Consider the following 13,618-nt stretch of genomic DNA (forward strand, 5'->3'; position numbering starts at 1 on the left):
GTGAAAGCTCATTTATTGTTTGTAAAAGTTTTACACACATGAGAGGGAGTCCCGTCGTGGAGATTTCTCCAAATGTTTCCAAAGCGTATCCTATTTTCGATGTTTTCCCATTGCTCTTCGGACGTCCTTCGTGCTCTTCGGACGTCCTTCGCAGAGCAAGCGCTTTTGCGCATTTGTTTAACGATGCGCTCTCCGAAGAGAAGCGAATCCAGATGATTTCGCTGCAATTCGCGTGGTTTGTTTTCAGTCATTTAATGTTGTTCCGTTACGGTGTAGGGTGGATTGAAATCGTTTCGCCTTATCGATTCATGGAATACAAACTCGCGTCGAGAATCCAGGAATGGAGCCAAAGCGAGTGCGCTTTGACAATGGCCCACCCAAAGCTTTGCGCAAAGGGCGAGGATTCGTTTAACGCGTTTCGGGATCACCGGGCGGGCGGACCGGACGAGAGCGATGCCTCCGAAAAGCGCCTCCCGCGTTCCCTCATTTCAGGACCGTGGTCAGCGCCGGGCACCGCCTGCCAGTCGCGCTCCCGCTGGAAAACAACACGCGTTCTGTTCGGCGGGAGGCAGAGGGCGTCCAGGAGCAGAGCTCGGAGCCTCCTCGCCTGACGCGACTCGTGCGCGATTACTGACTCCGCCGCTGCTACTGACGCCGATCGTTCGTCGCCGATTCTCTACCTGCGGTCGTTGTTCCGAGGACGGGAAGCGATTGGCGGCGACTCCGTGAGGGATCGATGCGAGTTAGCGCCCGCACAGGGCGCACACGAACGGGCCCCTTGGGCTCGCTGCCCTATGGATGCCGCGGAAAGGCGCAGAGTCTTCACGGAACCGGACACTGATCCCGACGATGTGACTCGGATGCCAAGAGATGAGATTTCAAGTAAGTTCCCAAACTCCAGGTATATAGCCGCTCCCAAGTGCACAAAGCGAGCTTTCGCAAAGTCGAGAATAAAAGTTTGTAGAAGTTCCTGACACTTGTTGGGCGTTTACGGAGCTGTTATAAAGTGCGGGTGCTTTTGTAGTTTGCACTGTGCATCTGGCACATGGTGTTGCATGTACGGACAGTTTGCTCATCGCCACGGAGCCTCGGGGCCGGGAATGCGCTCGAACACGCCGGTGCTTCACTCCTGGTGTCGGGGACGCGGCTCTCTGCCTTTTAAGGAGCGAGTAGATCGGCGCCGGTGCGAAAACTTAGCGAAACAAACCGACGGCGCGTTCGCAATTTATCGCTCCTTGGCGCTTGTTTATTTACACTAGCGGCGCCGTGTTTGGAAGCGGTCGTCCGCGCCGGGATGCTCCGGTGTTGGATATACATCCCGGGGATAGATCGGGGTCGGTTAATTGCGACTCGGACGATGCTCGTGATTTGGAGCTTGTGCTTGCTGAAGGTCCTTCCGTGCACCGGATTCAGGCGCGATGCCAACCGTGAGTGCGCGAAACGCGGCGTGTCGACCGACTCTTCCATGCGACTTTCGTCAAGCCTTCTCTCCCTCTCTCTCCCTGAATCATCTGGATTCCAGATGGCCGCACGGTCGAGGTCGAGCGTCGGATAGTACGTGTCGTACACGCACTGCACGTGTTACTCGCAACAAAAGTTTGGTCCGATGACTTTCTTTTTGCACCTCGTCCCGACGAGGCCCCCTGGGGGGGTGGGGGGGGGGGGTGGATCCGACTCCACGTTCTCGCAGATCAAGGTGCAGCTCGCGTGCCTGGCGGCAATCAGCGCATTCCGAGAACCCGGTGAGATGTCACCACGCGACGAACGTTCCTTTCTGACGTCATAATGCGAATGGTCCTCCAGTCTGTCCGTCAAGCGTCCTCTGCTGGGCGATTATCAAACTTGGACAAGGGTACTCGAGCACTTGAGGGCGAGTCCATTTAATGTACATTCTATACACACAAAATGGACGTTTACAGTTCAATGGAAAAGCGTTTGGGAAATTCAAAGGAAAAGTTGGAAATGTATTCGTCGAATCGTATATTACAGAGTCGGCCAGGACATTCGAACCAACACGTAAATCTCCCTGGTCCGTGCACATAACGAATATACGCATTAACTTTGGTTTCAAAACGTTACAGCTTTGGAGGACCAGGGTTCAAATCCCGTACCTTGTAACTCATGTGTGTTTCTTTCTTGTCTGCGATTGGCCTTGTGACTCAAGCCAAAGTACAGTGAGATCTGTTGTTACATATTTGTCCTGCACATCATTTGGTCTAATGTTCATGACGTCACAACCACAAGGTGACGGAGCTTCGTAAACGGATCCCATTCCAGGGTCTTTACGACGTGGAAATGCGCAACCTTGAATATGCAACCCACAAACGGGACACACTCCAAATTGATCCGGCGAGACAAAGCGATTGATGGAAAATGTTCATGTGGGATCCAGGAGGTCATGCGACCCGGCAGATTTATCATGGGCCTTGGTGAAAGAGTCCTTTCTTCGGAAATGGATCATTCATTCGATTCATAAAGTTCAATGTGTGAAGTTATTCCGATATATCATTCATTCTATTCATAAAGTGCAATTTGTGAACTCATTTCGATATATCATTCATTCGATTCGTAAAGTGCAATTTGTGAACTCATTTTAATATATCATTCATTTGATTCATAAAGTGCAATTTGTGAACTCATTCTGATATATCATTCATTCAATTCATAAAGTGCAATTTGGGAACTCATTTTGATATATCATTCATTCGATGCATAAAGTGCAATTTGTGAGCTCATTTTGATATATCTTTCATTCAATTCATAAAGTGCAATTTGTGAGCTCATTCTAATATATTTATTCATTCGATTCATAAAGTGCAATTTGTGAGCTCATTCTAATATATTTATTCATTCGATTCATAAAGTGCAATTTGTGAACTCATTCCGATATATCATTCATTCTATTCATTGAGTGCAATTTGTGAGCTCATTCCAATACGTTATTCATTCGATTCATAAAGTGCAATTTGGGAACTCATTTTGATATATCATTCATTCGATTCATAAAGTGCAATTTGTGAGCTCATTCTAATATATTTATTCATTCGATTCATAAAGTGTAATTAGTGAACCCATTCCGATATATCATTCATTCGATTCATAAAGTGCAATTTGTGAACTCATTCCGATATATCATTCATTCTATTCATTGAGTGCAATTTGTGAGCTCATTCTAATACGTTATTCATTCGATTCATAAAGTGCAATCTGTGAGCTCATTCTAATATATCATTCATTCAATTCATAAAGTGCAATTCGTGAACTCATTTTAATGTATAATTCATTCGATTCATAAAGTGCAATTTGTGAACTTTTTCGATATATCATTCATCCGATTCATGAAGTGCCATTTGTAAACTCATTCTCATAGATCATTAATTTGATTCATAAAGTGCCACACGTGAACTCATTCAATGGATGATTCCTTACTTTATAAAGTGCAATTTGTGAAGTCATTCCAATATATCATTCATTTGAATAATTGTGTGTCATCCATTTGTGAACTCATTCACATCGGTCACCCATTTAATTCATCAAATGCAATTTGGGAACTCTTTCTGATCGATCATTCATTGGATTCATGAAGTACCATTTCTGAACTCATTCCGATCGATCACTCATTTGATCATAGAGTGCCACCTGTGAACTCATTCTGACAACATTCACAAATCCAAGACGTTTTCTTTGAGAGTTTCTGAAATAGGCAAGTCGCCTGAGATGACTCAGTTTATATGGCAAGTCTTCTAAGATGACTCTGTTAGTATGTTGAGTCGTCTGAGATGACTGTTAGTATGGTGAGTCGTCTGAGATGCCTCTGTTAGTATGGTGAGTCTTCTAAGATGACTCTGTTAGTATGGTGAGTCGTCTGAGATGCCTCTGTTAGTATGGTGAGTCTTCTAAGATGACTCTGTTGGTATGCTGAGTCTTCTGAGATGACTGTTAGTATGGTGAGTCTTCTAAGATGACTGTTAGTATGGTGAGTCTTCTGAGATGACTCTGTTGGTATGGTGAGTCTTCTGAGATGACTGTTGGTATGGTGAGTCTTCTGAGATGACTCTGTTGGTATGGTGAGTCTTCTGAGATAACTCTGTTAGTATGGTGAGTCTTCTGAGATAACTCTGTTAGTATGCTGTCTTCTGAGATGGCTCTGTTGGTATGCTGAGTCATCTGAGATGACTCTTTTGGTATGGTGAGTCTTCTAAGATGACTCTGTTGGTATGCTGAGTCTTCTGAGATGACTGTTAGTATGGTGAGTCTTCTAAGATGACTGTTAGTATGGTGAGTCTTCTGAGATGACTCTGTTGGTATGGTGAGTCTTCTGAGATGACTGTTGGTATGGTGAGTCTTCTGAGATGACTCTGTTGGTATGGTGAGTCTTCTGAGATAACTCTGTTAGTATGGTGAGTCTTCTGAGATAACTCTGTTAGTATGCTGTCTTCTGAGATGGCTCTGTTGGTATGCTGAGTCATCTGAGATGACTCTTTTGGTATGGTGAGTCTTCTGAGATGACTTAGTATGCTGAGTCTTCTGAGATGACACTGTTAGTATGCTGAGTCATCTGAGATGACTCTGTTGGTATGTTGAGTCTTCTGAGATAAATCTGTTAGTATGCTAACTCTTCTGAGATTACTCTGTTATTATGGTGAGTCTTCTCAGATAACTCTGTTGGTTACCTGAGTCTTCTGAGATAACTCTGTTAGTATGCTGAGTCTTCTGAGATGATTCAGTTAGCATGGTGAGTTTTCTTTGAGTACCATCTCTGCATGAAAGCATTGTCTTCATTTTGAGGCAATGACATTATGACTTAGTTATACTTCCTATATCTATTTCTGGATGTTTGTTTCATGGTCTGATAGTTTGAACGGGTCTCTTTAAAAGTAAAAAACATTTTCACGGATGCTTAAAACGCTTTCACAGTGGGAGATTATTTATTTAATGAAGTCTTCTGCTGTTTGTTGTCAGCATTCCGTTAAATGCTCGTTTGTGGCTCTTCCTGTCACCATTTTCTTTTAGATTTTCTTTATCTTCCACGAATAATTCATTTGCTCTCTTCAACGCATCTGTTCCTATAAAAGTAAACGAGCCGTTCCTGCTCAAATTATAATCTGGAAACAACAGTTATCATCGCAGTCAATTGTCCTTCATGTTTCCCATGCCCACTTTTGAAATGGCGTAATACGTCCCGTATTGCTCGCACGCATGCGCAGAACCGCCAAGTAACGAAGTCAATCGGATCTGTCTGGGCATATTTGATTCCTGCCAGATAGGGTTTGTGGAATGGAATGACTAAACAACTTGTAAAGAAGCCAAGATTACTTGTAAACTTACCTGCGAGAAAAGTATGTGCCTCTGCACAATGAATGAAACAGTTGGAGAACTTCCTGATGTACTCGTCCAAAAATTTGATATCTTGCAGTTTGTATTGCAAAAACTCTGGGTGATGTGGGCCCATGAAAGGCCGAAAGTTCGTAGATGGCTTGTTCTAACCAAACCTTCGTGATTCTTAACACCGAAGGGAAGGTCATAGCAGGGGCTTGTTGATGCACAGAGTATCTTTAAAATGTTGATATTGTCGTGTTCCTGGCGATTATAATCTTTCCAAGGAAAGGATAGCGGAACAAGCTGTTACTCCGAAGAGTTCACTTCAATATATGGTGGAGTTAATAAACGCCGGGGGGGGGGGAGGGGGCTGGAGGAGGGAGGGAGGGGAGGAGGAGGAGGATCCTGAAGAGTGCTTACCTGAACGGATCCCACCAGCAGTCCTCAAACCTGCAGAAAATAACTCACATGAAACGGATTTAAAATGTACGAAAAGAAACAGGTTTTATTAAAAGAAATGCAGGTAACAAAGAAACAAATTATCAAATAATTTCCTAAATTGGGACGTCCCCACAACAAACTTGAAACACGGACACAGGGAAAGATAAAGTAACTGGAAAATAATTGTGTTGGATTTATGTGGACTGGTCTTAACTCAAATCGGCTGGTCTCGTCTCGTCTTGTCTCGTCTGGGGCGTTGGCGGGGACCGCTCGCTCATTTACGGGAACCACCCATTCCCACGTAGCAGGCCTCGCTGTGCGTCCCGAACAGCAGGCGTACAGCTTGCTCGTCCAGCCGCGTTGGTAAAACCGCAACTCTCCGTCCACGGCTCTTCCACCTCACAACCAACAGCAAGATCTCCCAAACACGGCCGCTCATGATCATGTCGAAATCAGAAGGGACAAGCGAGTCAATAACGACCATTTTCTGTTATCACCAGAACGACAAGGCACAAGCTCTAGCTACAAGAGAAGGGAAGAGAAGAGAAGAGCGTATCTCCGCTCGAGCACCCTTTTTATCACCCAGGCTCTGACGTCATCTGTCCTCTTTGCCAATCAGCGAGTTGCTTCTTACGAGTCCTCCTGTCAATCAAGAACCCTGACAAATCACGACTCATCCGGGCAGTGGCCTCAGCCTGCCCGTCCTATTTGTGCCTCCCAAGTAGGGGTTGTCAGCAGTAGGGCTCAATGTCCTGGCTTCCGGTATGTTTATTTAATGAGTGCCATTAAATGCGTGATTCCAGCTCTACGTGTCTATGGTGCGTTGCCATAAGGGACATAGGGATAAATCACAGAGGGAACAACATACAAGGAATTAATTACATAATCCCTGAGCTAATTAACATGCCCTGCACCCCCGTGATGGGGACGAATATACAAGCTTAATCCAAACACACGGTCTAAACAAGTAATTTATTACATCACGGTTTCTACACGACATTCGAGCACCTACCGATACAAATCTACCTGGACGAAAGTATCCCTACCCCCACAAACGTAACAATATTTACTATTGATCATGTTTAAGAGAGAGTGTGGTGGTGGTGGTTTATGTACAGCTTGTGGCGGCTGGGCTGCATCATTTCTTGGAGGTGCATCTGTGCTGCTGATGGTGCCCCCCTGTTGTAAGCAGGTACTCATTTTGTGACCTCAGAAGGTTGACAGGCTGACTCAACCCACCTGGTGTTAATTCAATGGCTCAACCGGGGCTTAAACTTAAAACCCTAAGATATTAAGCCAACCACCCTGACCGTTAAGCCAATACCATTTAACTATTTATTATTTGTTTGGGTCTGGGGTCATGAGATAAATGATACGAGATGTTTGCATCTTTTGGTGAAAGGAGAAGCATCCGTGGCGTTTGTGTGTCATAACCACGGCTGCCGCTAGGTAATTGTATTTACAGGAAATGGCAGAAACCAAACTCCTATCTTCCATTTTTTGTGTTCCTATATTTCTGGGATTCCGATTTACATTGAGGAACAGAACAATTACGATTAACCATTTTGATGTTGGTACTCTATAAATGCTGAAAATTGTGTAAAAGACTATTTGAATTACAGATTTAGTGCTAGCAACGGCAGGTTAAAAGTGCCCGGCGAGCAGAACAGAGTCAGTGTAAAAACATACACAGCACATGTGTGAAAGGCCTCGTTTAGCATTCATACATCATTTTGAAAGTTGCATATTACAAAAGGTAAGAGGGTTATTGAAGAAATCGTTTGTTTATTCCTCAATTAATTCTTCATCGTCATCATTAGCGTCGTTACACTATAGAATGTGATATTTTGCATAACTTGACAACTGCTCGATTCAAGTCAAAATGGGGATCGTTTATCACAAATCTTTTGTCTATCACAATACAAGGTGTATTTTATCTATCTTTTAGTGCTACGTGTGCACGGGACGTAGCATCGGTTTCATGGAGAGAATAACTCGGCTGTCTCGGAACGCCCATGCTATTCTTCTCAGAATCTAATCTCCCAGTATTACATTACCGATCAATTCTCCGAATTTTACCATGTGAATCTATTGAAGTTGTGTTTCCAGCTATACCTTTTTGGATTTATGCCAGGCAGGAGTACTATGGACACCATTTTTGCCCTTAGACATATGGTTGAAAAGTGTCGAAGGACAGAAGGATCTACATTTGGTGTTTATCAATTTGGAAAAGGCCGATGATAGAGTGCCACGATAGGAGCTGTGGAACTGTTTGTGAAAGAGAGAGAGAGAGAGAGAGAGAGAGAGAGAGAGAGAGAGAGAGAGAGAGAGAGACTTTTGAAGCTCTTTTATTATAAAGGTAAGAAAACCATACAAGTCATGCAAATAATAAAGTCACCACAATTCAAAACATGTGCAGCCAAGCAACAACAATAAAAACACCAAGCACTAAAATAAAAAACTTAACAAACCATGATCAAGTTTACAAAACCCACCCTTTGCACACCATTTTTCCACAAAGGTTTGTAAATCATCTTTCATTTGGCAAAAAGAAAATTCCAAGCGTAACCTTGCCATGACTAGAACCTTAAACACAATTACCACATCACATAAAATATCAGCATTTGCCAGGAGCTTTGCTTTTCTTGTTTTGTAGATTGCTAATTTTCCAATAGAAATTAAGAAATTAGCAAGAGCAGTGTCAGAGCGTTTTTTATAACTAAGTGGTGTCCCAAAGATAAAAACACATGTAGAAAAAGAAAAGTTCATACGATTAAAAAAAGTTGATAAAAAACCAAAGAAGGGAGAAAGTCTTGCACAATCTACGTAAGCATGGAAAAGGTCTTCAGAAATCATACAAAAGGGGCATTCCACTGAATTATCCTCATTAAAACGATGTAATAAAACATTGGAGGGCAACACCATATGGCGAGTCTCCAAGCAATATCACCAGTCCTTTTAACAATCGGTGAAACATACATTGCAGACCATTGCGGATGGGAGTGTCGGGGAAATGGTTGGGGAGACTCAAGACTCCAATGACCGGACACAGGTTTTACAAAAGGTCTGGTTTATTAACTGGTTGTTCACTTTCATTCCAATACCAAATAACTACCGTTTAACTCAATAGACCAGGTTAACTCTATTCGCATGGTCCTTCTTGTTCGGCCGATGTTCCTCCGCCATTCCCGTCGGGCAGAGGTTCTGAGTATGAGTCCTCTCTCTCAGCGCTGTTCATAGGGTTCCGTTCCGTTCCGTAGGTCAGAGCTTCTGGTCACAAGTGGTCCTGACTCAACGTTTGCTCTGGTTTATATGGACAAACTGGAGTTAATCCCCTGTCCGCTGAATGTTAATCCTTCGTGCGATAAAGCTCCTTGGTCATCCACAATCGCCCTGCCGGCACCAACTCGCTCCCCTCCTGCTGTGAGTTCCATTTACACAGTAGGAGGGTGCTCTAGCCCAGGGCTGTACAGGAGGTGGACAATGGACTCCCAGCTTTAACAGAGTGAGATACATTTCTAACATTCTTACGACCACCTGCTCGTACCTTGGTTCGTTACTAGTTCCAACCAATGAGTTACACTGAGTTACACTTCCACAATTCCCTCATCTTTTTGTTTTTGTTTATATTAACCATGAATCTAAACATCAATATAAGTAAACAATCAATCACTACAAGTAAACATCAATACTAGTACTCAATCAATCACTACAAGTAAACATCAATACAATTATAAGTAAATAATCAATCACTGCAAGTAAACATCATTACAAGTATAAGTAAATAATCATTCACTGCAAGTAAACATCATTACAAGTATAAGTAAATAATCATAACTTTGGTAATCAAATTCCCTTAGGCATACACCATCATCCTGCAAGAATCACAAAACATTTCGTTGGTCATTGACTCCTTCCATATTGTTCAATCTATTGCATTTGCATCACAAATATCTTTTCAAAACAACACTTCACCATCACCAAGATACAACAATTTCACTTCATTTTCAAGTTTTGTAAAGCATCTGCACCATCTGGCAAAAACGTTTGCCTCCACACAAATGTTGACTTTGTTTGAAAGGAAGGGCTGATCACTTGTGTTTGAATCCAGGTATGAAACATTTTCTCCTAATGTCTTCATAGCTCCTGCACTACTTCGTGTAGGATTTTGCTGTTGTGGTAACATTGCGGAGTCATAGACTGACCCTGCTCTCCATGTAGCATTCTTGCCACTTTTTGCTGTGAACCATAATGATTCCTTGAACAAGGCCTTCGCCCAGTTGTAGTCGACTTGCCTCCTCCCTCATTATGAGTGGGCAGCAAGTATTGGTGTGACGTTGATTGGCCAGCAAGATGTGGAACAGGGATGCCGGATGCATCCACAATGATGTTGGGACCATGGTGTTCAGGTCATCCATGGTCCATACCAGGAGTGGCCCGCAGAATCGTGCACAGCTGTTGTGACAAGGGCACAGCCGTTTTTTGCAGCTCCATGCTGGTTCCCCGGACGTTGGTGAAGTAATAACTTATGTCCCCGCATTTCACAGAGGTTGCAGGTAAAATGTCGTTGTCCTGCAACTTCTGATGTGATGAATGTTCGAAGCCTTCGAACAAGAGTAAGTGATCGCCTTTCTTTCATATGTTGCAGTGTGATCCAGGCAAATGGTCACATAAATTTCCTTGGTGAAGGTAAGCATTCATCTCCAAGTTACATGGGAGAATGTCTTCATCATTCTTTGAGAAAGAGGGTGTATGCCACGATTAACTTCATTTTTAAACACAAATTTTCTTTCTCGAACTTCTTCCCAATTCCGTTAGCACTTCCTTCAAAATGTGATCTCGTCTTATCCTTATGCCCAGTCACATCTGAATCTGCTTTCCGCACACACTGAATCAGATAGGGTACATCTTACCATGAAATCAGCATAATCATGTATATCTTCTGACAGTTTCACATTCAACAATTTGTTGTTTTTCCTTAACACAAAAAGTTATATTCATTTATATGCGTCACACAAATAAATTGTATATGATTACAATCACAAACGGGAATACCAAATTCCCAACAACAATTTTCCCAAACCAACAAATTAAGCATAATGTATTATTACCATAATTCCTCTCCACTTTTTTCTTTTCCCTCTTTTTTTTTTTTTTTCCTAACAGTGTGTCACTCGTGGTGATATGAGTTCACTGATATTGTAATTGACACAACTCATAACATTGTCGTTATGCCATTATCTTAATTCTACTGTATTCATTTGCAACATCACTTGATTTAATCTTTTAATCTCAGTATTTATGCCACCATAAAAGTCTTCCTTTTCTGGTTCCACATTTCTTTCCTCATTTATCACTTCATGCGTTATCATCGTGTTGTTGGTTACCTTATTCAAATACACCGTCACTAAGGCTTTCAAGCAAGCCACCACTAAAACAATTGCCAATATAACTACTAAACCAACAAACAAGTCTGCTACTCCTTGTATATATTCATACCTATGACATAATTATATGTTGATGACATTCAACATTATATACCAAACTAACAAGCTTCCTAAAAGGTAAATAAAGAAAATCCCTTAATATGTAACATAAATCAGATTATTTGTCTTACCCTGATCCCCCTATCTCCCGGGGTTGAACTCAATCCCCTGATCATGAGTGTAGTTGTGATACATTTTTCACTCATGTTGTATTAATATCAGCAGGTAATTGTATGTCATGTAGGCAAATAAATGTCACTATCCCAAGTAGGAATATCACATGTTGAAAATGTAATGTTTATCAATGCAAGGGGTGTTAAAATGTAATTCAAATGACTGTAAATCACGACTATCATTTATCTGCCACTGAATGTTCTGCTGGGCTGCTAGGTGCAGCCTCATTTTCTGTGGGATCGTCCACCTTAGCCCCATGTGCTTGCTTGCAATGAGAGGCATGAATCCAACTTTCTATTTTGGGTCCATATTCATTTCTATTCTTATCAATCTCCTATGGTTTATCATTTCGTTCCAAGATACCGCAACCAAAGGTTTTAACCAAAGCTCTACCAAACTATTTCCAATTTGAACAAAAATGCCAGTGAAACAATGATTCGAAGAATTAACTTCAAGGGGTCAATAAATTTATTCTATAGCCAGATCTAATTTTCCCATCCAATAGTTTGCCTTGCCACATGTCATATTATAACACTTTAATAAACCTTCGAAAAATGTTTCCCATCTCAACAAATTTCCTTTTTTCAAATAGCCATGTGTAACTTACGTATTTAACTACAATTTCCTCTCAATTTGTTTGGCCTAACTGGCTGCAAAAGTGGCTGCCAGCATGCAGTACCGTTTTTTTATCTACCAAGGAAGTGTTCGTCCACACAAGACCTCTACCAAAATGTTGTTTGTAAAAACAAATCTGGGATTTCTGATTACATGGATGCACACTCTCAGGACATTTTCAGGCTGCTGTTAACAATCCACTACGATAAATTAATTCCTTTACCCACAATCAAATAATTAGTACAAATTGAGGATATTATCCCGATCACATTCTTTATTAGATTCATTATGTTGGATCTAAATTTTTTTCCCAATAATTTTCCACTGCTGTAAGGAAGAACAATAGCTCTCATAAGTCTTAGTAATATCGTACTTAATTTACCCATCATCGAATAATTTATTTACTATCCTTTCTCATCTGTTAACCAGTGACTTTGTTTGAACTCCAGAACTGAAAACCCACAATAGTTCAAACCAGCAAAATTTTCTTTACTATTTTCCCATATCATCTATGCCTAAAACACATCCATACATACAGCACAATTTATATGCTGATAAAATTCAAGTTTATATATATAAAAAATCCATGAGCAGAGTACTCTGGGAAGTCAGTGTAAGACCTCTCCAAAATTTGGCTAATTTTGTACTCCCACATTTTTATGAAGCTCATATCCATAAATAGCTTTGATTCTCATATAAATTCGATCACAATGGAATCCCAAGATTACTCCCAATTTTACTATTAATGAATAGCTGCTCATAACTCAGCAAATCAAATCTTTATTCTCCATCTCCCTTGACAAAAGTGATAATTTTTATAATCAAATTATATTTCTATTTTTTTTTTTTACGAATTCTCTCGATATGCGATCCCATCCCCATGGAACTATCTATTTTCCAGACAAGGCACACTGTCGGTGTCAGCAATCTTGTAAGATTGATACACAAAAACAAAAAAACACTGACACACAAAATACCCACACACACATGCATTATGCGTATTTGTTTGCGTTGGAACCCTTATTTACAGATCCGGATGGGTGTCAACTTTATTTCAATTTCTCAAAATTTGTCCTTCAATTTTATAAGCGTTAATACACAAATGGACCAAAAAGTTTATTCTTAGAAAACCCCTATGACGTCACATTGACATTACCCTTTCAGTTCTCACAATAATTTATCCAAATTTGACTACCCACCCATTTGTATGTCAGTCGACCACTGACCTATCATTCGTGTGGAACAATAGTCCGAAATTCCCACCTGGTCATGATGTGACTCTTGTCACTTTAGTCTAGTAGGAAGACTAGGTCCCCCTGCACCCCCCGGAGATATACTTCTAATCAGTGTTTCTAGATTGGAAAAAATGTGTAGAAAATGACTAGCTATGGCCCCAAGCTGAAAAAATGTCCCACATACCATTTTTATGCAAATTACTGCTGCCATTATCAAAAAAACGATTTTTGACATATCTCAGCCAATATTGCAGATAATTGAAAAATGAAGGTGTCTAGACCCATGTTTTGAAGGGCATAGATCATGATAGAACTATTCATAACATGATTACATGTGTCTATGGTATA

At 41.4% G+C, this 13,618-nt stretch overlaps 1 protein-coding gene across 1 annotated transcript in view; it reads left to right on the plus strand.

Annotated features, from left to right (window-relative positions):
- The first annotated feature begins 485 nt into the window (after positions 1-485).
- LOC137432028 (neurotrophic factor BDNF precursor form) overlaps positions 486-13,618 on the plus strand; it is a 50,518-nt gene continuing 37,385 nt past the window's right edge. The window contains exon 1 of the mRNA XM_068123766.2: positions 486-882. Coding sequence (XP_067979867.1) covers positions 871-882 — 12 coding nt within the window. The 5' untranslated portion in view covers positions 486-870. The remainder of the gene's footprint in view (positions 883-13,618) is intronic.

Source organism: Myxine glutinosa, chromosome 8 (genome assembly GCF_964187855.1).
Source record: "Myxine glutinosa chromosome 8, kmMyxGlut1.1, whole genome shotgun sequence".
Classification (NCBI taxonomy): domain Eukaryota; kingdom Metazoa; phylum Chordata; class Myxini; order Myxiniformes; family Myxinidae; genus Myxine; species Myxine glutinosa.